At 42.8% G+C, this 17,141-nt stretch overlaps 1 protein-coding gene across 1 annotated transcript in view; it reads left to right on the top strand.

Annotated features, from left to right (window-relative positions):
- Positions 1–459: 459 nt before the first annotated feature.
- Positions 460–17,141, top strand: part of LOC311131044 (FAS-associated factor 1-like) — a gene marked incomplete at its 5' end in the record, with an annotated part of 76,863 nt that continues 60,181 nt past the window's right edge. The window contains 7 exons of the mRNA XM_084163866.1: positions 460–470; positions 815–851; positions 6,895–6,941; positions 9,988–10,235; positions 10,831–10,922; positions 11,128–11,219; positions 15,739–15,844. Coding sequence (XP_084019992.1) covers positions 460–470; positions 815–851; positions 6,895–6,941; positions 9,988–10,235; positions 10,831–10,922; positions 11,128–11,219; positions 15,739–15,844 — 633 coding nt within the window. The remainder of the gene's footprint in view (positions 471–814; positions 852–6,894; positions 6,942–9,987; positions 10,236–10,830; positions 10,923–11,127; positions 11,220–15,738; positions 15,845–17,141) is intronic.

The following is a 17,141-nucleotide window of genomic DNA, read 5'->3' as shown; positions in this document are numbered from 1 at the left end:
TTCACACAGTCTCCTCTGAACAGTTGATGTTGAGATGTGTCTGTTACTTGAACTCTGTGAAGCATTTAATTGGGCTGCAATTTCTGAGGCTGGTAACTAATGAACTCATCCTCTGCAGCAGAGGTAACACTGGGTCTTCCATTCCTGTGGTGGTCCTCATGAGAGCCAGTTTCATCATAGCACTTGATGGTTTTTGCGACTGCACTTGAAGAAACTTTCAAAGTTCTTGAAATGTTCCGTATTGACTGACCTTCATGTCTTAAAGTAATGACGGACTGTCGTTTCTCTTTGCTTATTTGAGCTGTTCTTGCCATAATATGGACTTGGTCTTTTACCAAATAGGGCTATCTTCTGTACACCACCCCTATCTTGTCACAACACAACTGATTGGCTCAAACGCATTAAGAAGGAAAGAAGTTCCACAAATTAACTTTTAGTAAGGCATGGCTGTTAATCGAAATGCATTCCAGGTGACTACCTCATGAAGATGATTGAGAGAATGCCAAGAGTGTGTAAAGCTGTCATCAAGGCAAAGGGTGGCTACTTTGAAGAATCTCAAATATAAAATATTTGGATTTGTTTAACAATTTTGGTTACTACATGATTCCAAATGTGTTATTTCATAGTTTCGATGTCTTCGCTATTATTCTACAATGTAGAAAATAGTAAAAATAAAGAAAAATCAGTGAATGAGTAGGTGTTCTAAAACTTTTGACCGGTACTGTATGTCCAACGTCAAATTATACGAAACAAATGATATATTTTGTATAATTTTCTTTGCTCAGAAATAAAATCACCGGACTGCCTGTTGGAGACCCTGCTTTACAGTGTTGCACGTACCCTTGCACAATGTGAGTTATAGATATATTTCAGTATGTGCTTTACGGTGACAGAACTGTTATGTTGTCGTTTCTAGAATATTTACATTTACATTTTAGTTATTTAGCAGACACTCTTATCCAGAGCGACTTACACTTAGTGAGTACATACATTTTCATACTGGCCCCCCTTGGGAATCAAACCTACAACCCTGGCGTTGCAAGCGCCATGCTCTACCAACTGAGCTACATGGGACCTAATATTATGAATATTATGCCTAACCATTTTTAAAAATATGTAATGTCTAGTGATACTCCAATTCCTGTATGCAGAGATACATTTATCAAATGAAGACCTATTTCAAATCAAATAAAATTGTATTTGTCACTTGCGCTGAATACAACAGGTGTAGACCTTACAGTGAAATGCTTACTTACAAGCCCTTAACCAACAATGCAGTTTTAAGAAAAATATGTGTTAAGTAAACAATAGATAAGTAAAAAATTAAAGCAGTAAAATAACAGTAAAAATAACAGTAGCGAGGCTATATACAGGGGGTACCGGTTAGTTGAGGTAATATGTACATGTAGGTATAGTTAAAGTGACTATGCAGAGATAATAAACAGAGAATAGCAGCAGCGCAAAAGAGGGGGTGAGGGGACGACTACAATGCAAATAGTCCGGGTAGCCATTTGATTAGCTGTTCAGGAGTCTTATGGCTTGGGGGTAGAAGCTGTTAAGAAGCCTTTTGGACCTAGACTTGGCACTCCAGTACCGCTTGCCGTACGGCTGGAGTCTTTGACAATTTTTAGGGCCTTCCTCTGACACTGCCTGGTATAGAGGTCCTGGATGGCAGGAAGCTTGGCCCCAGTGATGTACTGGGCCGTACGCACTACCCTTTGTAGTGCCTTGCGGTCGGAGGCCGAGCAGTTGCCTTACAAGGCAGTGATGCAACCAGTCAGGATGCTCTCGATGGTGCAACTGTAGAACCTTTTGAGGACCTGAGGACCCATGCCAAATCTTTTCAGTCTCCTGAGGGGGAATAGGCTTTGTCGTGCCCTCTTCACGACTGTCTTGGTGTATTTGGACAATGATAGTTTGTTAGTGATGTGGACACCAAGGAACTTGAAGCTCTCAACCTGCTCCACTACAGCCCCGTCGATGAGAATGGGGGCGTGCTCGGTCCTCCTTTTGTTGTAGTCTACAATCATCTCCTTTTGTCTTGATCACGTTGAGGGAAAGGTTGTTATCCTGGCACCACACGTCCAGGTCTCTGACCTCCTCCCTATTGGCTGTCTCATCGTTGTCGGTGATCAGGCCTACGACTGTTGTGTCGTCGGCAAACGTAATGATGGTGTTGGGAGTCGTGCCTGGCCATGCAGTCATGGGTGAACAGGGAGTACAGGAGGGGACTGAGCACGCACCCCTGAGGGGCACCCGTGTTGAGGATCAGCGTGGCAGATGTGTTGTTACCTACCCTTACCACCTGGGGGCGGCCTGTCAGGAAGTCCAGGATCCAGTTGCAGAGGGAGGTGTTTAGTCCCAGGGTCCTTAGCTTTGTGATGAGCTTGGAGGGCACTATGGTGTTGAACGCTGAGCTGTAGTCAATGAATAGCATTCTCACGTAGGTGTTCCTCTTGTCCAGGTGGGAAAGGACAGTGTAGAGTGCAATAGAGATTGCATCATCTGTGGATCTGTTGGGGCGGTATGCAAATTGGAGTGGGTCTAGGGTTTCCGGGATAATGGTCTTGATGGGAGCCATGACCAGCCTTTCAAAGCACTTCATGGCTACAGATGTGATTGCTACGGTTCTGTAGTCATTTAGGCAGGTTACCTTAGTGTTCTTGGGAACAGGGAATATGGTGGTCTGCTTGAAAGATGTTGGTATTACAGACTTAGTCAAGGACCGGTTGAAAATGTCAGTGAAGACACTTGCCAGTTGGTCAGCGCATGCTCGAAGTACACGTCCTGGGAATCCGTCTGGCCCTGCGGCCTTGTGAATGTTGACCTGTTTAAAGGTCTTACTCACATCGGCTACAGAGAGAGCGTGATCACACAGTTTTCCGGAACAGCTGATGCTCTCATGCATGCTTCAGTGTTGCTTGCCTCGAAGCGAGTATAGAGGTGATTTAGCTCGTGTGGTAGGCTTGTGTCACTGGGCAGCTCGCAGCTGTGCTTCCCTTTGTAGTCTGTAATAGTTTGCAAGCCCTGCCACATCCGACGAGCGTCGGAGCCAGTGTAGTACGATTCAATCTTAGTCCTGTATTGACGCTTTGCCTGTTTGATGGTTCGTCGGAGGGCATAGCGGGATTTCTTATAAGTGTCCAGGTTAGAGTCCCGCTCCTTAAAAGCGGCAGCTCTACCCTTTAGCTTAGTGTGGATGTTGCCTGTAATCCATGGCTTCTGGTTGGGGTATGTACATACAGTCACTGTGGGGACGATGTCATCGATGCACTTATTGATGAAGCCGGTGACTAATGTGGTGTACTCCTCAATGCCATCGGAAGAAACCTGGAACATATTCCAGTCTGTGCTAGCAAAACAGTCCTGTAGCTTAGCATCTGCGTCATCTGACCGCTTCTTTATTGACCGAGTCACTGTTGCTTCCTGCTTTAGTTTTTCCTTGTAAGCAGGAATCAGTTATGGTCAGATTTGTCAAATGGAGGGCGTCTCTGTGTGTGGAGTAAAGGTGGTCTAGAGTTTCTTTCCCTCTGGTTGCACATTTAACATGCTGGTAGAAATTAGGTAAAACGGATTGAAGTTTCCCTGCATTAAAGTCCCCGGCCACTAGGAGCGACGCCTCTGGATGAGCATTTATTCTGTTTGCTTATGGCCTTATACAGGTAATTGAGTGCGGTCTTAATGCTAGCATCGGTTTGTGGTAGTAAATAGACTGCTACGAAAAATATAGATGAAAACTCTCTTGGTAAATAGTGTGGTCTACAGCTTATCTGAGATACTCTACCTCAGGCAGCAAAACCTAGAGACTTCCTTAATATTAGATTTTGTGCACCAGCTGTTGTTTACAAATATACACAGACCACCACCCATTGTCTTACCGGAGGCCGTTGTTCTATCTTGCCGATGCAGCGTAAACCCCGCCAGCTGTATGTTATCCATGTCGTTCAGCCACGACTCAGTGAAACATAAGATATTACAGTTTTTAATGTCCCGTTGGTAGGATATTCGTGATCGTAGCTCGTCAATTTTGTTATCCAATGATTGTACGTTGGCTAATAGGACTGATGGAAGAGGGAGATTACCCACTCGCCGTCGGATCCTTACAAGGTACCCCGACCTACGTCCCAGATAGCTCCGTCTCAAATCAAATCAAATCAAATCAAATTTTATTGGTCACATGCGCCGAATACAACAGGTGCAGACATTACAGTGAAATGCTTACTTACAGCCCTTAACCAACAGTGCATTTATTTTAAACAAAAAAGTAAGAATAAAACAACAACAAAAAAAGTGTTGAGAAAAAAAGAGCAGAAGTAAAATAAAGTGACAGTAGGGAGGCTATATATACAGTAAAATAAAGTGACAGTAGGGAGGCTATATATACAGGGGGGTACCGTTGCAGAGTCAATGTGCGGGGGCACCGGCTAGTTGAGGTAGTTGAGGTAATATGTACATGTGGGTAGAGTTAAAGTGACTATGCATAAATACTTACTTAACAGAGTAGCAGCAGCGTAAAAAGGATGGGGTGGGGGGGGCAGTGCAAATAGTCCGGGTAGCCATGATTAGCTGTTCAGGAGTCTTATGGCTTGGGGGTAGAAGCTGTTGAGAAGTCTTTTGGACCTAGACTTGGCACTCCGGTACCGCTTGCCGTGCGGTAGCAGAGAGAACAGTCTATGACTAGGGTGGCTGGAGTCTTTGACAATTTTGAGGGCCTTCCTCTGACACCGCCTGGTATAGAGGTCCTGGATGGCAGGGAGCTTTGCCCCAGTGATGTACTGGGCCGTACGCACTACCCTCTGTAGTGCCTTGCGGTCAGAGGCCAAGCAGTTGCCATACCAGGCAGTGATGCAACCAGTCAGGATGCTCTCGATGGTGCAGCTGTAGAATTTTTTGAGGATCTGAGGACCCATGCCAAATCTTTTTAGTCTCCTGAGGGGGAATAGGCTTTGTCGTGCCCTCTTCACGACTGTCTTGGTGTGTTTGGACCATGATAGTTCGTTGGTGATGTGGACACCAAGGAACTTGAAGCTCTCAACCTGTTCCACTACAGCCCCGTTGATGAGAATGGGGGCGTGCTCAGTCCTCTTTTTTTTCCTGTAGTCCACAATCATCTCCTTTGTCTTGGTCACGTTGAGGGAGAGGTTGTTGTCCTGGCACCACACGGCCAGATCTCTGACCTCCTCCCTATAGGCTGTCTCGTTCTCCTGTGATTGACGGGGATTTGAGCCTTGTCGGGTGTCTGATGTAAATTCTTCACGTCCGACTCGTTGAAGTAAAAATCTTTGTCCAGTACGAGGTGAGTAATCGCTGTCCTGATATCCATAAGCTTTTTTCGGTCGTAAGAGACGGTGGCAGAAACATTATGTACAAAATAAGTTACAAATAACACAAAAAAACGACAGCCATCTCCTCCAGCGCCATGATTCAAATGAAGGCCTAGGTAGGTCTAATTCTCAATTCTCTACTCCTGTCATACACAAAGGCTTAGTCTACATGGTGAACCTGACTAAATGAAATCATGCTACAGTACAACTGTGAGCACTTGCTCTGGTGTTTTCTAGTTACTTCAACTTGAGCCAATTAATGACCAAAGAAGCAAAAAGCATAGCCGCTAAAAGCACACAGTATGTGATTTCGTTACCTGTTTCAGTTTGTTTCCTATTTTAACTAAAATGGTTCACTTATTACTGCGATGTATCGACACCTTGATTGTGACGTTTCAATCAACAATGCACCATCATTGCCATGTCCCCCCGGTAGTTAGTGAGACAACATAATTTGTACTACCTACCACCCCCTCTTTAATGGGCTTATAAATAATGTCTCCTGTCAGTTTGGATTTAAAGTTTGAGGTTCAAAGGAGCGGTATGAAACTGAGCCTTGTGGAATGGTTTTATTTTTTCCACAATGTAACCCTTTATCATAAAGTGTATGTTGGCTGGGGGTGGGCTATATTTAGCTGAGCGCTGTTCTTGTGCTGGCAGCTTTTCAAAGCAAGCAAGCAGGGCCTAAGCAGTGGTTAAATGCACCTGTAAATGTGATGACTTGCAGTTCCTTTTCGGTGCTGTTAGGTTGAGCAAAATGGACAAAAGAACCCTGTGTGTTGGGACAGGACAGCGAACAAGTTAAATACTCGGTGCCCCTTTCTCTTGGATTTGTGCCTTTACTAGTAGACCTACCTACAAAACTTTTTCTTAAAAAAATACTTTTTATGGTACATTTTGTAATGTTTGGAAACACTGCTGGACATTTCCCTGTGTTCTAGAGCACTCATCTCAATAGGTCTCCTAACAATGGGCCAAAATAAACTCATTGCAAGCGTTGTCCTCTTGCTGCTCTCTGTCCTCAACAGTTCCCCATAATCAGTTTCACTGTCAAAATCAGCTCATTTACTCTGAGGCCAACGGTCTGACAGACTTCAACCTCCCTTCTCATCAATTATCTGTTCTCGTGTGATTGTCATCTCTGTTTTCATATCATTGTTCGGGCACCAGTGCCACCTCAGGTGCTTGCATTATATTCCCTTTGCATTGAGTCCAAATATGATAAAAATCTCATTTAAAAAAAAAGAAAATAAAGAACAAAGAATAGCCCACCAAAGCATTCCATCAATGCATGCCTATAGCCTAGACCTAATGTGTCCTTGACTATCATCGTAGCACAGTAACATTAATTTCAGAATTATATTTGCTTTAGAGACACTCACAGCCACTCATATGGCTACCAAAGGTTGCCGTTGAAATTCAAATCACTGTAATTCTATTGGCAGGAACTGGCAGTAGATAGTTATGGCAACATTTACTGTTGATTATCAGTGTTTGAACATGCATGCTCTCAAGAGTGTAATACTTTGCAACAAAACATTTTATTCCATGGTCTTTTCTCTCTTTACAGGCAGCCATCAATGGTGTAATGCCACAAGAGAATGGGATCTTGCAAAGGTAATATGACAGAAATGACTGTTGCCTCTTCAGAAGTCAATCCAGTGTTCATATTGCATAAAGTCATATGTTAACCGAAACAAAAATAGGTAACACAACTTGTACACAGGAGTTAAGCATATGGCATAGTGCCACAGTCAAATCCATATGCAAAAACGCGTCACCATCAATGTGACTTTCTACCTGCTACACAGAAACAAACCAAAATAGCTGTGGTCTATTGTCTGTGTAGACCTAGATGTCAAGAACTAGTTTTTTTTTTATGTTTTAAAACGGCAATAACCTTGTGTGGCCTGATGACGATTGAGGAGTTCAGATGATTCAGGATATATGTAGTAGTCAATGGTTATATCAGTCACTTGACCTCTTGAATATGTAGGTCTCTTTCTTGTACAAAGCCTATTGAGTAGGCACAAACTGTGACATGATGGAAGTAATCGTGATCTTTACATTTTAGCCATTTAGCAGACGCTCTTATCCAGAGCGACTTCCAGTTAGTGAGTGCATACATTTTCATCATCAGTGCAGGAAATTGAGGCTTTGGATCTCATTTCCCCCAGGAAGCTCAGTGTCATGTTGTTATTCAGTCAAGATTTCAACACCAAAGTAGCCGTAAATCAAACAACCAGATTTGTAGCCCATAGCTGGGCAAGATCAGGTGAAAGACTGTGGTGGTGGTTATAGTTTGAGGTGATGTTCAAAGTTGTAGGCTTGACATTGCTTTGAATTACTGAATTTCAATGGTAGGCAGAAAAATGAAACTCTGATAGTATTTGGTATGCTATTTGAGGATACAGTATCAACAGAAGCAAAAGTGTTTTTATGTGGAAGAACATAGAGAGGAATATCTTCCCAAAAGCTGGAATTAAAACAGTTACTAACTGAGAAAAGCCTGTAAGAGGCATTGTGGTTCACGTTTTTGCTCAACGGTCAGTCAGCACTCATGAATACACTGAGCTGAAGAACAAATACATTCAGACTGGGCACATTCTGTTAAACTGTTTATTTTGCGAGTTTCTGAAGACTTTGGGCATGAGAACATGGTTTCTTAAGGGCACACATAATTATGAATGGAGCCTGGCAGCGTGACTTGCAGTCAGCCCGTATACTAAGTGGCTGGCACCGGGCTGCTCTCGTAGGATGGCACTCCTCCTCAGTAAATGGCTCCATTAAGGTGACCAGAGCCAGCTGGAGGCCTGCTCTTAGCCCCGAGCCTGCCTCCTGCTACACATTGAATAGGTGGAGAGTGCCATCTAGATGTATGCCATGGAACAAACGTTTGTATTCTTTTTAACACTCATAATGGTCAACGGTCCTCAGTGTCAATGTGCCAAGTTTCAAGTTGTAGTTTAGAATGCTTACAAAAACCTTCCATCACGTTGCAAGGGAAATGTATAGCCTGCTGTCTAGGGTGAATTCTGACTTTGCTTCTTTCATCCTGTTAAAGAAATTGCATAGCATGTCCTCATTGTTAGACCATGTTATGGGTCATCTTTGGTTGTCTACACCCCTGATGAGGGCACAACTCAACCACACCAACATCTTCTACGATGGATATGAGTGACAATCATTTGTGTATAACAGTTTTGCACCAAGATACTGAAACTGAAATATCAGTGCACTCTAGTTTTCTAATTTGTGTAAATACAGGAAGTGTTCATTTGCGGTATTGGCTGTTATTTCACTCACTGAACCTCCTTTTCACTCGCTGAATTTACTAGCTAATGGTGGATTACCTCAAACTGTCAGTTTGTTTTCTGTGTATATGTAAATGCATACTGCATAGCTGATTATGACTTTATCAAATTTTCCTGACATCTATACTTGTAGACTTCTTACTCTGTGGTTCTTAGATTATAAGAGGTCAGTATGCACCTGTGCAGATCTCTGTAGCACAGGTGTTTGTCCATGCAGCCTTTGAGTGTTTGACCCTTGTTTATGGCCAATAGCAAGCCTCTGCTCTTGAACACAGTAATTTCCACCTGCCTATGATGGTAGGCCTAATTCTTGCCTGTTGGTGAATCCAAGCCTCACTTGTGGTTTATGTGTACGGTATATGTTGTTTTTATGCCATTATCATGTAACATTGATCTCTCTGTAACATTTTCCTTCGTGCCCTCAGAACCCCCAACTTCTTTAACCTTTTGGTATTGTAATCAGGTGGGATAAATACAGCCTTTGTGCAAGACCCTGGCACCCTGCTCCCTCTCCCAGCGCGATATGTGCTGACCCTCGAGGAAAAGAGAAGCGTCTTTGTCCGGGTTGGGAGAGAGAAAATACATTATTTACTGCCGTGTTGGACAGGGCCTCGGGGGAATTCAGGCCTTAGACATGGAGAGGGAGAGAGGCTGAGAAAAAAGAAGTTTTGTGTGTCTGTCCTCTGCAGCAAAATAAGACTGAATTTGCTCTGTGGCAGACAATTCAGCATCTGTTGGGCCCTGCCCATATTTTCCAGTAAAGCCTGTTTACACTGACTCTGAAACTGTTTGAATTACTGCTGAGCGGCTCTTGTTGCTGCCTCAGAAGGGGACTGTGGGTATTTTGTGGTTTTTGAATATTTCTGTTCAGTCCTGCTTGTGACCATGTGACAGGGAAGAAGCAACAAGCATGAAAAATTATAGAAAAATCAGTTTGAGCTATTGGTTTTGGTAATTTAAAGTATATTGAGTTAGATTTTTTATTCAAACTACCCGCGGGACATATTGGATCCCTGGTTTAGCCTATTTAGTGGATAATAAATTAGTATTTTTTCTGCAATGGATAAAGTATTGAAATGCTCAGTAAAATCTACATAGTCTAAATGTTTGAGTTTACAAAATATTTTGCTTTGTTTTTGCATTTCAATGGTGTTAAATAGCATGTGAGTTGAGTAGAATTGCACATGTAGGCCTAGTCTGAGAATAACACTGTAGTTTGGTGGTAGACGTTCTACTTTTATAGACACAATTAACTCTGTATACAATTCAATATGATATTGAACTGCACTACATGATGCTCCCTGTGTTGACATTTTATCTGACCCTCTGCTTACTTTCTGAACCCACAGTAACTTCTCCAGCGAGGCGTCCCGGGCCAACATCTATGGGCCTCACAGCCAAGCAGCAACAGCAGAGGCAGCAGTGGCCCCACCAGCCACATCATCGTCTTCCTCCTCCTCTCCCCCATCCTCCTCAGCCTTCTGCCCCGTCCTCCCCTCTCGACACATTGTGGAGTGGCAGCCGCGCATGCTCAACTTCCGGGTGGAGTATCGCCAGCGCGCTGTGGAAGTGGTCGTAGAGGAGGGCAGCACAGTCGGTGAGGAGATGCTCTCACCATACACTACTCATCATACCATGGTTCCTACACTAATATTCCACTATGGGCCTACACATCATTAATATGTTGTGAAATCTGTTGTGAATGTGTTGTAATGTTTTTTTCAAAATGGCATAACTGCCTTAATTTAGCTGGACCCCAGGAAGAGTAACTGCTGCCTTGGCTGCCATTATAAATACAAATACATCACACCCTTACTGCTTGCTTAGAGAAAATGTGGGTGTTACAGATGTGGTGTTACTGAGAACCCAAAATATTGTCCGTTTCTGGTAAAAGGAGCGATGTTAGTCAATACAACACCAAGGTATAGTGCTTTCGTTTTCAGACTTTGAACCATTTCTCAGAATCTATTTACTTGTACCCAGGGTTGAAACAAATTATGTTGTGAATATGTGTAGTGTGTATTAAGTATGTTTTACTCAAATGTAAATTGCTTGTAAGGTGTACAATTTCATAAATACACAATGGAAACACATTTTCTAATCTATTACTGCCATCTTATGGTGGGGATATGTTCAACTGCCATTTCTTAATACTACAACTTGTTTCCTCTTTTCTTTTCTTGTGTTTGTAGGGGAAATCAAACAGATTCTTGAGACAGAGCTTCAGGTCCCCATATCAAAAATGCAGTTAAAGGGTTGGAAAAGTGGAGACGTATCTGACAGTGTGAGTATTGCGCTCAAAATAATTGTTTCGATAATGTAATGCCTCTTGAAATGAGCATGTTTAAACTCTTTGCAATCTTTTTTGCTTTATCTTAATTTTATTTTTCACATCGGATGAGGTTTCACAAATGTCACTCACACCCATCTTGTGGGAATGGATAAAGTACAACTATGTGTTATTTATTGGTCTGTCCCTGTGTCCTCAGACGGTTCTGCGAAGTTTACACTTGCCCAAGAACAACAGCCTGTATGTGCTCACCCCAGATATCGCCCCCACTGCCAGCACCAGCCAAAACAGGTAACCAACTTACACTCTTCTTTTGTTTTCTGTTTTGAGTCACATTATCTCCGGCAAATAATTCCCAGCATGTAGCTGACACTGTTTACCCAATACCCTCCAGTACCTCAATATGCAGCAGCATTGATTGTTACAGTGAGCATTGACTGTTAATTGTTGTGGTGCTGCCCACATCAAAAGGACTGGTAAATCAACAGGACTGCACCACTTTGCCACCAAAGCCATTTTCATATGGGTTGAACACTAGGTGGCACTGTACACCTAGTAATGGTAAAAAATAGTTTCTGGAATAAATACCACCCCATGAATATTGTACAATAGATTCCAATTTGATTTGAATATTTACAAAGATATATGACCCTTGTGCACAGGAGGCTTCTGTCATTTATTTTGACATTTGAAATGAAATCCAACTGCAATATTGTTTGTGTAATGTAAATAATGGTTTTCATTGCGGTATTTGTAGCCATTGCCAAGCTTTATTTTGTTGCTGAAAATGTTATCTTCCTATACAAATAGTAGAGCAGCCTTTCACTCATGTAATATTGAGAGAAATTTGAGATTCAATGGGGGGAGGGATCCATTAAGCCACTCTAGAAGGTCATTCTACCAAGCTTTATGAATCCAAGGAGGCTTTTGCAACCTTTCCTTCTAAAATGTCAAACTACTCATCATTGAGCTATAATCCCATCACGAAGGCTGGTTTTGTGTCTGATCTGATATTTCATCTGTATCAGCCAGATAAAGTTCATACTAATAAGGAAATCCCACCCACTGTAATAATGCTCTCTGGTGCATCTGCTCACCAGCATGGCAACAAACCAAACCAATAAGGCTTGTCAGGATTTGGTACATTGAACACGTATACAATCTTTATCTGAACATACTTTAGCAACATCATTTCACTGAAGGTAGAGTGAGAACGGTGTGAAGGGCACTAAGGCATTGTTCCTGTAATTGTTGATGAGCTGAAGTGCTGTTGGAGTGTGTCTGTGGTTGGTTGTAACTGGAGGGGATGTGTCTGTGTAATTATCTGTGTTGATTAGGGAGGCTGTCAGGCCCAGAGGGGTTGCTGAGGAGATAGACACGTGGCACTGCCATGCATTATGAAGAGTCACTCCGGTTCTACAACAGTCATTGTGCACCGACGTGTGTCGGACAGGAGGACAACGGTCGAAATACAGCTGGTCTCATGTTTCTTCCCCCGTGTTCCTCTCAGAACCCATTGAATCAAGCACAGAGAGACGGGCAGATACCGGCATGGGTGAAATATTGCAATGCCTTGTATGGATAGGGTTCTGTAATATCTCACAGATATGTAGGGGGTTGATATCGAGAAAGAAAGAATGCTGCTGCTGCCGTTGGCTGTGCTGCTTTGACAACCAGTAAGTAGAGGTTTGACTGTGTAGCAGGCAGCTAATGGCCTTTTTCTGGCTATGTCTCTTAGTGGCACAATTTCCAATGTTCTTAGTGCTATAGCTATCATGTTCAGTGTTAGGCACTCATTATCCTCCATAAACTATTTTGGTGGGGGTGTGTGGCGACCCTGTTGTCATCTTTGCTGCTGGAAGAGGGTGACAGATCACACCGCTCAGAGGAGCAGGCCTCCTACAGGGAGGCCAGGCAAGCTGTTAGCACAGCGGCATTAAAAATAACCGTCGCAGCGCATTCACAGAGCTGCTAGTCTGCTGTTGTCAGAGATCTGCCATCCCCAACGCTCTGCCAAACCCTGTACTAATACCTGCTGAAACAGGAGACTGACTGGGCTGACAGGGCACTACTAGCAGGGCTAGCTTGGGTACCACTTTTTTAAATCACGGTGAACAACAGAGATGTACAGTAGCCCTTTTTAGTTGTACTGAAGAGGGTGCATTCAAGCCTGCTTAACTCAAGTAGTAATGTAAATGTGTTAATGACATACTAAGCATAATTGATTTAGGCCTACGTGTTATTTCCAACTTGTATTTGATTTCATTGGCTTTTCAGCTTGCTGCCTACTACAAAGTCTAATTTCAATTAAACTATTGCCTTAAGTTATGGAAGGCAATTATATTTGGTGGTAATTTATTTATTCAGAAATAATCATTGACTACTTGCTGGAATAGACCATCAGTATTTAGTACTTCACTTGGATGTTTGTGTGTGTATTACTATGCAAGGAGTACTTATGTCCATATGTAATATACTGATTGCTTAAGTTTAAAATAACATTTTACCTCTGATTTAGTTCCTATTCCTTTGTAATAATTGGGAGCAGTTTCTTAACAAGGGACATAACTTAACAAATAAAAGCCACAGTAGGTCATTACTTCAAAGCACATCTCTGCACACCTAAACCAAACAGACTAATCAAATAGTTATCCATATCACCAGGCCCACTCATTTCAATCCTCTGTTTGATTTTAAATAAATTGGGAGGCTTTGGAGATTTCAGACAAACGCTCCCTCCTCAAAGGTAGTTACAGAGATCCTCTCCTGAGCCAAACAAACGTTTCCCGGTGTCTGTGTTGACTGACGGTGAATACAGGCGGGTATCTAGATGGAGCTAATCTCTTGCATAAATAATGTAAGGTGTTGAATATTTTAATGCGACTCATCTATTTCTGTTGCTTCCAGGAAGTGTGTTTATTGAAGGTTATTTTAATTTGAACTCTGAATGTGAAATACAAATGAATCATTAGACATTTGGTATTCATTTGCAGCGTCCCTCCCTCCCCTGTCTGTTATCCCCTCAGAGATACTGATGCCTCAGATGCTGGTTGGTCTTGAGACAAAATAGCAGACCAAGACATATCAGATCATGGGAGATTGCGTATTCGCCTATTTTGTTGCTGATACAAAATGTGGAGGTAGGATGGTTATGCATGTCTGGCTGTAGTTTGACCTCTTTAGATCATACATCACAAATGAGATGGTTAATGTGTGTATTTTGTTCTAACGTAAAGGGAAAAGTGTGCGTCTCTCTCTGGCAGGGCTATTTTAATGAGGTCTGTGTGTCTGCTCTGTGCCTGGGGACCCTCAGTCAGGCAGGGAGGCTTATCTCAGAATGAAACCAATCTGTTGAGACTGCTCCTCCCCTGCAAAATGGTTTATTTTCTGTCTATAAAGTTAAGTGACATTTTACTCAGAGCACCTCATGCCGTGTCAAGTACTCCTGAGAGGACATGGCCCGGCCCGGTGCCTCCATGTATAGAGGTCACTGACGACTGGAGCAAACACTCAGACGCAGGACAGCCTGATGGGAGTCAAGTGTAGAGAGAACATCATGAGCGGAGCTGAAAGCACTTTGTTGAGTCAGTAGTAGGACCCTGGAAGCAAAGATATTAATTCTCCTCTGTAGATTTGCATAGGTCTTTTATCTCAATACGACCAACTTGCAGGAAGCCAAATCGCTAAGTTACAGAGGAGACAAATGCCTCACAGTATGGGCCACATAGTCCGCTCACGTTCAAAGTGTTTACTGTGTAAAGCCATGAGTCTCCATATTATTATTGCTGTCTTCACAATGGCTTATGGTAAAGCTACAACACAGCTACCCACTTTTCCCTTTTGCGGTTTAGTCTGCCAGAATCAGTCGGGACTGTGTCCAAACAAATCATGGCGATGCGATATTAGCTAGGTCCCCTATGAGTCCCCATTCCTCCCTCTCTCCTGCCTGCCTCTCCCTGCTCAACACATTACATATGCATCCAGTCTTTCCACACCACACATTTTCAATCTTCCCGGTTAGCTACAACAAACATTACATTTACATATTGATTTCGTAGTTTTAGTCAATGTAAATATGCTGTCATTACAGTAAATTTGAGCTTCTGTTAACATAAGCTCGTCCAGATCTGTGCAGATTAAGGCAGTGATTGCATAATTAATGTGTGTACTACATATTAATTCCGACTCTCCTCTTCCTCCTCGCTTCAAGTTGAGCTCTGATTAACTGCCTGGCTTGGACTAAGCTTCCGATTCATATTCACGAACACAGACTGAACGTTTGCGCAAACCGCTACTTAACCTCAACGTTTATTATAAGTGAAGCTTCCAAAACTTTAATCTCTCTGTGAAGCACACAGTGTCTCCCTGTACGGCACATATCCTCAGTCATTGCTCATAGCTGCAAGCTAGGACCCAGAAATCTCTACTTGTTTTCCCTTAAAAACCACTCTGGCCCAATGTATAGTAGCAACTCCGAGGAAAAATCTGTCTGACAAATCAATACATCTTCCAGACCAGCCATGTTGAGGGGGCTGTGAACACATTGTGTGTGTGTGTGATGTCACTGCTGTGGCCCCGTGTCCTGGCCACCCCATGCTGGGTCAGGGAGCAGGCTAGCAGGCTGCTGGGGGCTGCTGAGCAGCAGAGGGACTCAGCACCAGGCCTGTCTGAACAGAGACGGAGGAGTGGGCACGAGCCCCAGTGGAGACGCAGGGAGCCACCTCACTGCAGGGATAAGTGTCTGACTTGTCTCAGCTTGTTCTCCGCTTGACTCTGAAGTTGTATTGTTTTTTTATTCCTCTTTCTCCAGCGTTCTTCAGGAGTCGTTAAATCAGAACTTCCTGCTCGTCATCAGCCACCGTGAAGCCCAGAGAGACTACAACCTCAACTTCCCTGGTAGCAGAACCATACAAGAGGTGGGTCTCCCTCTCTCTACACATAATGTCCTGTCAGTACTAAAATGTCTTCAAGATATGGCCCTCTACCAGTAAGATAGTTGTAAGGTTTGATTGATATTACAGTTCTTATAAAACATAACTGCCATCACTGAGTAGGAAAAATATATATATATTGGAACTGCAATCGCAAGGTTTTGCTCAGCCATGTTGCTATAATGGGAATGAATATCAATATTCTACACGAATGCTCAAGTTTACACACAGCTGTGGTGCATTGTTTGCTTATGCGGCACCTCAATAGAGGAGTGGATGGTAGATATAATTTATCTTCTCCAAGATTACCCATCTATCAGGTCCACACAGCCAGAGACTGTCTAAATGGCCGAGAAGCTGTTTGAGGACAAATTGGCATTTGCAGGCAACATTGGGGGGAATGTGTTTGTGTAGTGGGGGCAGGGAACGGGTCATACTCATTTTCTCTATCTGAAACCAAACACTGGATTTGGTAGCAGATTTAAATATTCATACTGGGCCCACCGGCTTCCTATTTGCCCCTTTACTTATTACAGTCTCAGCTGCAGCTCGATTTGAAGGTGGTTGGGTGGGTGGACTGCCATGTAGACAACATCATCTATTCAATCAGTGCATCTCAGTTCAGTATTCACTATATTCATTTAGCAGCGGCTGGCTGCCCCTGCTAAATCATTGTTGCCCCTCCAAAATATATATTAAAAAATCTCGCTCTGAATTTTTTATTTTTTTAATGAATTAAAAAACTAAAACCAGATGTAAAGTATGTAGAAAATATAATGGAACTATATATATTTTTTAAGATTTAAAAAAAATTAGCAATCACCAAAATAAGTAGGCAGTCGGAGAATCTAAAATTCAAGAAATGTCATGGCATGGGGGCCCCCATTGATCTTGTTATAATGTTTGAGACACTCAGAAAGGATAACAACATGGCATAAGCCATGGCAAAATGTGTAGAATTGTATGAAATTAGCACACAAAAAAAAGTATCTGCAGCCAATAGAATGATAGTGAAAACTTTGGAACACCTTAACCTCCACGGGATCGGTGTCCCGTATACGGGACGGTTGAGCTAACGTGCGCTAATGTGATTAGCATGACTGTTGTAAGTAACAGCAAACTTTCCAGGACATAGACATGTCTTATATGGGCAGAAAGCTTAAATTCTTGCTAAAACTAACTGCACTGTCCAATTTACAGTAGCTATTACAGTGAAAAAATACCATGCTATTGTTTGAGTAGAGTGCGCAACAACAAAAAACTTATCACGACAACTGGTTTG

The sequence above is a fragment of the Coregonus lavaretus genome (assembly GCF_964263955.1).
Source record: "Coregonus lavaretus genome assembly, chromosome: 6".
NCBI lineage: Eukaryota > Metazoa > Chordata > Actinopteri > Salmoniformes > Salmonidae > Coregonus > Coregonus lavaretus.
The sequence above is the reverse complement of the archived record's forward strand: the minus strand, read 5'-3'. Positions and strand labels throughout refer to the sequence as shown.